This window comes from Amphiura filiformis, chromosome 2 (assembly GCF_039555335.1).
Source record: "Amphiura filiformis chromosome 2, Afil_fr2py, whole genome shotgun sequence".
In the NCBI taxonomy this organism is placed as follows: domain Eukaryota; kingdom Metazoa; phylum Echinodermata; class Ophiuroidea; order Amphilepidida; family Amphiuridae; genus Amphiura; species Amphiura filiformis.
Window position 1 is genome coordinate 85,329,507 of NC_092629.1, and position 8,897 is coordinate 85,338,403.

The following is an 8,897-nucleotide window of genomic DNA, read 5'->3' on the forward strand; positions in this document are numbered from 1 at the left end:
TTTGTTATACTATCTATAGAAATATACTCACTGATTATAACACTGAATAAATTAAATAGGCCTAAATAATCTCTTCCACATAGACAATTAATACTACACCATGTATGTATCTTCTATAATATGTTGTTAGGAAAAGAGACTAAAAAAGGCTATAAGGTCATCAAAGGTCAGGTTATAGGTCAATTGGTTCAGGTCAAATTCAGGCATCAATTATGAATACATGTGATAGTATGTGATATCATACATGTCATAATGAGGCATCAATTTTGATATTTTGTCTGTTACTGGATATATAATGGAAATATACTAAAATACCTTGAGATGTAAATGGTGAGTACAATTTAGATTGCCTAGTTGAGTTGGATTGGGCAAATAAATATCATATAGTTACCAAAATCACAAAAATGAAGCTTACGGAAAACTACCTAATATGGTGGTATAGGTGACAAAAAATACAATCTTTTTCAACATTGCTGTAGTGTGGTTGTGGTAACCTGTTACCTATGGCTTAATTAAGTTTCAGTGACATAGTGTTGCAAGTTCAAAATACAAAATATAGCTCGACATTGAAAATAGAAGCATTTTAACCGGTTCGTTTTTTGATAGTTGTGGAGCACCAAGTTCATGAAGTCATAAAAGAAATCAGGGACCACTTATTCCCATTTTACATATCAACATTATTTCCCTAATGTGTTAGCAACACATATCCAAAATTTTAACGAAATCCGTTGATAGTAAGCTTTCCAAAATGAAGTAAATTTAAATCATCAGTGATGTACCTCCTTTTGGCTTCTATCTTCAAAAGCATGTAAGCTACATTGATACCGATGCCACCAATAAAACGAGAAGATTTGCCCCTTCATTTTGCATACCACTTTGTCCAATTTTTTTTTGTAATTTCTTCACAAAATGCAAACAAATGCAAAAAAAATCAATGGGTGTAGTACCCCCTTAAGGTAAAGGAACTTTTCTTTACAAAAGACATCATGTCAATAATGTCTAAAAAAGTTTTTTTTGCCTTGTGACAGTAATTAACCATCATCGTCTGCCATTTTGTATTCTCAAAGTAGATTCCTTTTCTCCAGTGAAGGCACCAACCAATATGCATATCCCAATGAGCAGAACTCTACACCCCAGGGGATGATGTATTTTGTGACACTCAAAGGGTGGAATATGGCAGAAGTACCACCTGGTACACTACATTATGGGATATAGACGAATCCAAATACACGCATTCCTACACCTGACCAGCAGCCTTTAGTTGGGTCCCCGTCGGCTACAATGCATCCAAAATGTGAAATGATTCGGCCTTGGCGGAAATTTTAAACTGTATTCCATCACCCGTTTTACACCTTCCGCGAAAACACAGGTAAACAAAAGAATGATGAATTAAAGTTTACAACACAATACAGTTTCAACAGTTGCAAATAAAAGCCGCCTTACACCTAGAGAAGGTCGAGGAGGGTTAATAGAATAATACAATAGAGATAATTCCGCAGGTAATCCCGTCGCATCTATTCATAGATGTACAAATGGATGAACAAAGGACTATGTATGAATAGATGCGACAGGATTACCTCTATTGTATATATTATTCTATTAACCCTCCTCATCTTTGCATCTTCTCTAGGTGTTAGGCGGCTTTATTTGCACAATCAGCGCTCAAAACACCAGGTTGGTGCTAGCGGGAAACCAAAGATGGCCGACCAAATCCTGACCATGACTTGGCTCGTTGGATTCGTCTATAGGTAAAATGTCTATAGAGGTTGTGTATATGACGTATCATACTGTAAATATGGCGGACTACTGAAATGCATTCAACAAAAACATGATTGCAATCTACCGCGGCAGTTCGTCTCACACACATAACAAATGCACTACGATCAAATAGGTTGATGACAACATTTTGATTGAATGGACTGCACTGCGCCATGATTACGGTGAAGGACACCGGTTGAAATCCTTTGTTTGGAGCCAATCAATAAATTTCACGCACATCCTCTATTGCAGCCCCCTGAAGGGACTAACCAGCTGCTGACCCAATATAGGGGTGGGGCTAAAACTGATAGTGCAGGTGGGGCGAAACTGCTGCTACTGCCCCTCTGACAGCCCTCGAATTAAGGATCTGAAGGGGCACTGCAACTTTTTTAGGGCAAGGTGAGAATGGCCTTGGATTTTCACTGAAAAGGCAAGGCAGCACAGCAGTTTGTAATATTTCAAGAGGGCATCATGGCAACTGTTGAAAATTTGAGAAGGGCACCAAGGCAATTTCTCAAAAGTGAAGAAAACACACACAAACATAGATCGATAATTTTGCAGGGCTGGGGCACCGACAGCAACTTCATTAGAGGGCACGGCAAGTGACTGCCTTGGGTAAAGGACATATTTTGAGAGCATTACGGCAGTGGGGTTGGGCACCCACGGCAAAATGCCATGGGTGCTGTGGGTTAATTCGAGGGCTGCCCTCTGAACACAAACTTCACTTACTTCACAATTGCTACTCTTGCCAGTCTCCATATTAGATGTATATTATTCTGCACGAATCCAACAGCTGGTAAATCGTTACTCGTGTCTGGTTCCCATGTAGGTTGTGGTCTAAGGTTGGTGGCGTATAACACGGTATTGTACTCTATTTCCTCAGCGTAGATATTAGATTCCCAAATACTGATTCCATCAGTTTGCTCACAGGTGAGGAAGGTATTCATCTTACCTTCAAACTTGATCTATAAAAACAAATGGTGATTTATAATAGTGTGCTATAGTATACCAAAAACTCAAAAGAGTGGTTTATATTGCATGTCTTCTATTACATGTATATCACTAGACAACAAAAACTTTTCATCTGTTAGTGAGGAAAATCCATGTATTCTTGGCTAAATCGCTGATTTCAAATATGAAGTCAGAATTTACCCAGCACGTCACACTTTCAAGTTCGATTTTACTGAGAATGCTATAAAGGCACTATAAAATATCTGCGTCATCATGTTTGGGTTAAACCATCCTCGATACCTAGTTTTAATAGCTGAAATGTCTTGATGGAACCTTTCACCATGCTCATCACTTAGGAAAAAAAAAAATTGTTTGTTTGTCCACGTCCGACCGATCGTGTACCCTGGTCCCGACCGTGTCTTTTTTTTTTTTTTAATTAAATTTTTTTTTTTTTTTTTTTTTTTTTTTGATTTTTTTTTTTTTTTTTTTTTTTTTTTTGGCATCGATGGGACATCTTATAAAACAGTGGTTAGTATAAATTTAAAGAAAGAAAATGACATCCTTAAATGACCCATACTCTGGTAGGCACAGGAATGTCACATCATATGAAAAGGCATCTCCCTCCGAGCAAACCACATCACCCTACAAAATGTCCACAAAATTATCCAAGTAGAAACACACTGAATACTTAATGTCACCCCTAATTATGATACCATTAATTATCTCATTTCTCTCTGATGTAAAATTTATCCTAGTATTTATACAGGTAATGTTACCAGGTTGGGCAAAGGGGGGGGGGGGGGCAAGAAAATTTTTAAGAGGGGCAAACATTGATGAAAATGGTCAAAAATGGTCTAAAAAGTACAAGAAGGCTTAAAAATCTTAAATAATACCCCCCTTGGCTACGCCACTGAATGTCACCTGGTATTAGTACTCTAAGCAAATTGCATCACCCTACAAAATTGTCCTAGTATAAAACACATCAAATACTTACAATGTCAGCCCTGATTCCATTCATAATCCCATTTCCTCTGATGTAATCAGTAAACAATAATTTGCTCCCAATAGCTGAGTGATTCTGGAAGAATTCATCATCAAAATATAAATCATTCCAGTCCTGGTCTTGTTCTATACTGGAACACTGTCCAGTGTTGCTTGCTGAGAGGAATCCTGACACCTCGCTGATTGGTAGGTTGAGAGGGTCGTATTGGTATGGTTGAAAATCCAACAGCCAGTATTCAGCAATACCTGTAAGGGAGGAATCAATATGGATGCTATGTGATCCTATAATGACATTGGACCCCAAATAATTATGTGAACACCCCATAGACACTGACAATAACATTGACAATGCATTATGTGCTAGTGGCATCACTTTTCTGCCCAAAGACTTGCACAAAGACTAATTTCAAGTTAGGCATTATAATTTTTGAACACATTTTCTATTCTCTTTTACATGTATAAGGGGCTGTGCAATAATTATGAGCCCTGGGGGGAGGGTAAAATTGGGGGGCAAGACATTTTTGGCGAGGAGACGAAAGGGGGGGCAAGCAATTTTGGCAAGCCGAGAGGGGAGGCAAGCGATTTTTTGCACGCATTCACGGGCGCCTTTTTAATAAAATGCTTTAAAAGGCTTAGGAAAACAATCTGAAACGCTTAAATATGCAAATTTTCCTGCTAAGCTCTTGCTCGCAACATACATCTAGACCATTTAAAGTTTGGAATTTGGGATCCCAAAAACTTGGCATGTTCAAGGGGGGGGCAAAGAATTTTGGCGGGCCAAGAGGGGGGGGTGTTATTTTGGCAGGCCGAGAGGGGGGGCGATTTTTGGCGAGCCGTTCGGAAATTTTCGGGGGGCTGATAATTATTGCACAGACCCTAACCAATTATCAAAATTAACATAAAATTAAAATAATTTGAGCAAACTCTTAGCCTATACTTGAACGCTTAGCTTAGACTTGTGCCAAGTCTTTGAATTCTGTGACTGGAATTGTAAGAAAACATCCAAGATTTTTGACCCATTTTCCTTCAAATTGCAAAAAAACATTTGAAATTTGACTTATTATTGCCAGTTGGTGCTAAGGAATAGGAGTTTTACCACTTGCACATCCATTCTCTTAGGAGCCTCTTAGGGAGGGACCTTGGCGGTTGAATCGTGTTCCATTGTTTAGAACAATAGAAACTGGTTCCAACCAGATGGACCTGGGCGGAACCAGCATTTTGAGTTTTGAAGGCATCCCTTAAACAAAAATGCAAACATTATTTTTGATAATTTGTTAGATTGTCTGATTTATCAAATCACTAAAGTTTAAAAAAACCAGGGAGCAATGACAGTAGCCAGGTCCATAACCAGGTGGTGTGTCGGGTGTGGCACATCCGCCATAAATCAGTAAATATCCGTCCTGTCTGTAAAAATGGCCAAAATGGGCCAAAAATGTCAACATTTTAGATAAATATACCCCAAACCAAGAACTTTCTGTGAAATTTGTCTCAAATATAGGCTCCAAAAATGTTCTTGGCCAAAATGAAGCCTTCTATAGTAAGCTATGTAATCATACCTACCCCTACATGTAGTACAACAAGTCATACGTAGAATTTTTTTTTCAATTTGACTTAAATTATTTATAGTAAGATAAAACTTGTTTAAAGAATTTCAGGGTCAAAGTTTACACAGGGGTCAAAACTCAAAATTGTTCCGATTTGGTTTAAACCCATTTCAAAATATTCCGAAAGGATTCAGAAAATAAACAGTTTGACCTATCTATGGCAAATAGGGGTCAAACACAGAAAGGTTTGTCTTGCTATAATAATTAAAAACAGAAATAGTTTGCACTACCTACAATGTTTTCGTTACCATGGTAACACACCAAACAAGAGTACTACAAGTTTATCTATAGTGCAATCAATGTTGCACATAATGAAAACTATTCTTTTTATGACTTATTATAACAAGACAAAGATTTTGAGACAATTTGGACAAATTTTATGTGTTTGACCCCTACGGAGCCCAAATTTCAACCTCTGACCTTTTTGTTAATCAGACTGATTGACTGTTGGTAGGCCTAACTTCCTAAGTCAAACTATATGTTTTCTAAATCCTTTTGACCTGAGGAATATTGTAGTATAATTTTTGCTGAACCATGAAATGGTATCAGCCCATATGAGTGAATGTTACTAGCTTACTAGCTTACTTACTAGCTTACTAACTGACTAACCATTTGGTCTGAAATGGACATATCTCTAAATGCCACGAAGGTATGACCCCATGAGTGGTGTCATATGAAAGAGGAAAACATAAAGAATATAATAAAAATATTTCCAAACGTCAGAGGTCATCCAGGGGTCACAGGGGTCAAAAAAAGTCATTTTAACCGAAAATGCTCCGATTGAGCTTAAATTTAAATGCAATGATCCTTATGACATTCTAAACATGCTTAAAACATTAAAAATTTTATTTAAGGTCATTAAGGGGTCATAAAGGGGTCAAAGGTCAAGGTTTTCAAAATGCTCCAATTGAGCTGAAATTTAAATGCAATGATCCTTATGACATTCTAAACATTTTAAAAATATTTTAAAATTCATTTAAGGTCATTAAGGGGTCATAGGTCAAGTTTTTCAAAATGCTCCAATTGAGCTGAAATTTATATGCAATGATCCTTATGACATTCTAAACATTTAAAAAAATTTTTAAGATTCATTTAAGGTCATTAAGGGGTCATATAAAGGGGTCAAAGGTCAAGTTTTCCAAAATGCTCTGATTGAGCTGAAATTTAAACGCAATGATCCTTATGACATTCTAAACATGTTGAAAATATTTAAAAATTCATTTAAGGTCATTAAGGGGCATAAAGGGGTCAAAGGTCAAGTTTTCAAAATGCTTCAATTGAGCTGAAATTTAAATGCAATGATCCTTATGACATTCTTAACATGTTTTAAATTATTTTAAAATTCATTTAAGGTCATTAACAGGGTCATACAGAGGTCAAAAGTCAAGTTTTCAAAATGCCAGCTTTCCACGATCAAGGTATATTAAAACGGCAATTAATGAAACAGTCTTATTAAAATTAATAGTAATACTATCCAGCACAGTATTGCTGCTTGATCAGATCGTCACAGTCATCCGCCTAACTTACCTCGTGCCCTTGCAAAGGGCACAGTTGCTCTAGTTTATTTCATATTCTTTACTTTTCCTCTTTCATTAACACCACTCGGGCGGTCATACCTTCGTAGCATTTCGAGATTATGTCCATTACAGACTCCGGGTGACAGTGGTATGGGCCTACCACAATAAACTGCCGAAGCCACATGGTTCAGCTATGGTGCGGTTATCGCTCTAGTTAACCAATCCGAGCAATTTTGAGTTTTGCCCCTGTATAACCCTTTGACCTCATATTTCTTTTATTGCTCAAGGGTGCACACTGGGCCCCTGTCATTTTTGACCTCTCAACATGTTAGGCATCAACTTTAAGCAAAAAAATGTTAGTCATACGCACCTTTAAACCAAAGGGTGAAGAACAAATGGCATCTCCTCGATTAGGCCTATATTCTTTCTACACCCATGTAAAACAAAAATCAACATAAAGATCCCTGCACTAACCTACCCCAGCAAACAATGTTCAAGTAATTTTTAGTAGCGAGCTTGCGGGACATTTGAACATTTTTACCTCCCCCTCCTGGGCTCTGTGGCTCCGGTATGCCCGGGGGGGGGTGACATTGGTACATGTCACATACATATGTTTTATACTGCCAGCTCATTTGTTTCATTGTAAGATGGGAGCAAGCAACCCCCGGCTTCAACCCCTCCCTCAACCCTTGCCCACATCTTCTCCCCCCCATTAATATTAAAATGAGTTCATTTTCTTGATTTCATCGTAGGTACATACCGATTACGTCTTCAATCCTCACGCTCAGTGTTGCATTCAAACCTTCAATACGAAAAGTCTCCACATAAACCTTGCCTTTATTGGCAAATAGTTCTGAACTGACTTTATCCCCTTGAGCCGGTCCGAACTGCTCAGCTTGCCCCGCTCCGTACAGGTAACATACCAGTAGCGACGTGCATAGAGTATCCCAAATGATGCGTGAAATCGATGTGTTTTTCCTCTCAAATGTTGTCATATTGCGAGGCTTGTTGCTTTCAGAATGAGCCATGAGTATGGATGGATGATGATATAGAATAACAAATAATTGGAAACTGAGTTGAAATTGGCTAGAATATCATAATCAAAGTTTCAACATCCGAGGTTCTTCCCAGGCCCGCGACACTCCGGCACTTGTTGGAAGACATATGGTACAGCAGACAGTAGGCCTACATGTACAATGTGATTTTCTCATTTATAATTAGGATTACGTCATTGCCAGAGCTTGTTTATTTGTTCATTAGAATGATTGACAGCGGTGGGCGGACTTATACGCTTTGTACCGCTCACAAAACAAAGCTCTGGCAATGACGTAATCCTAATTATAAATGAGAGAATCACATTGTACATGTACTGTCTGCTCACTCTGCTGTATTAGATGTCTTCAGCTGCGGTATAGCACGGTATAGGCAGTTTGCAGAGAGTGTCGCTTCTCTACCTTTATTTTCTCTGTTCTTCCTCGCCAACCTGCTGAATCAACTTACAGCGACCCAACCAAACATCACCGACTGGCACACATCGCTGGCTTGAAGGCTCGGTACAGTAGCCCAGTGTATGTAGTGGACCGTGTCAGAGATGCGTTATCGTATTGTCAATCAAGCGGGGAATCACGGTATTTCAATCTGCACTACATACACGTGAAGTATGTGTTTAAGGCGAGTCAGAGAGGAGCATGACCGGGGGGGTCTTCCAATTTTTTACGGATCATTTACGCAGACTTTTAGATTGTTTGCTTGCCCTGAATTGAATTTTAACAATTGGGTTGGTCGGTCGGGATTTCTTCTTCTTTTTTTAATTACTAGGAAACTCTAATGTTTGTATTAATTAAGGCTCAAAATACGAAAAATCAGACAATTTTGGTGTCAAAATGAATCAACTAAAATACATTTTTTTACATCTTCAGAATGCAAAAATTTGAAAAGAAGAAACAAACTTTTTTAGGAATTTACAAAAATAGGGTCGGTAACTCGGTATTCTTTTGTACAGTAAATAGGAAAAAAAAACCTTTTTTCTGATTTCCAAAATTAGGGTTGGTCGGTTGAGGGCAAG

General features: G+C 38.1%; 1 protein-coding gene across 1 annotated transcript in view; it reads right to left on the reverse strand.

Moving 5' to 3' along the window:
* The window catches only part of LOC140144215 (uncharacterized), a 95,140-nt gene extending 87,186 nt beyond the window's left edge, over window positions 1-7,954 (reverse strand). Inside the window, exons 1-3 of the mRNA XM_072166032.1 lie at window positions 7,593-7,954; window positions 3,704-3,957; window positions 2,488-2,723 (exon numbers count right to left, since the gene is read on the reverse strand). Of these exons, the coding sequence (XP_072022133.1) occupies window positions 2,488-2,723; window positions 3,704-3,957; window positions 7,593-7,860 (758 nt within the window). The 5' untranslated portion in view covers window positions 7,861-7,954. The remainder of the gene's footprint in view (window positions 1-2,487; window positions 2,724-3,703; window positions 3,958-7,592) is intronic.
* Between the last annotated feature and the right edge of the window lie 943 nt (window positions 7,955-8,897).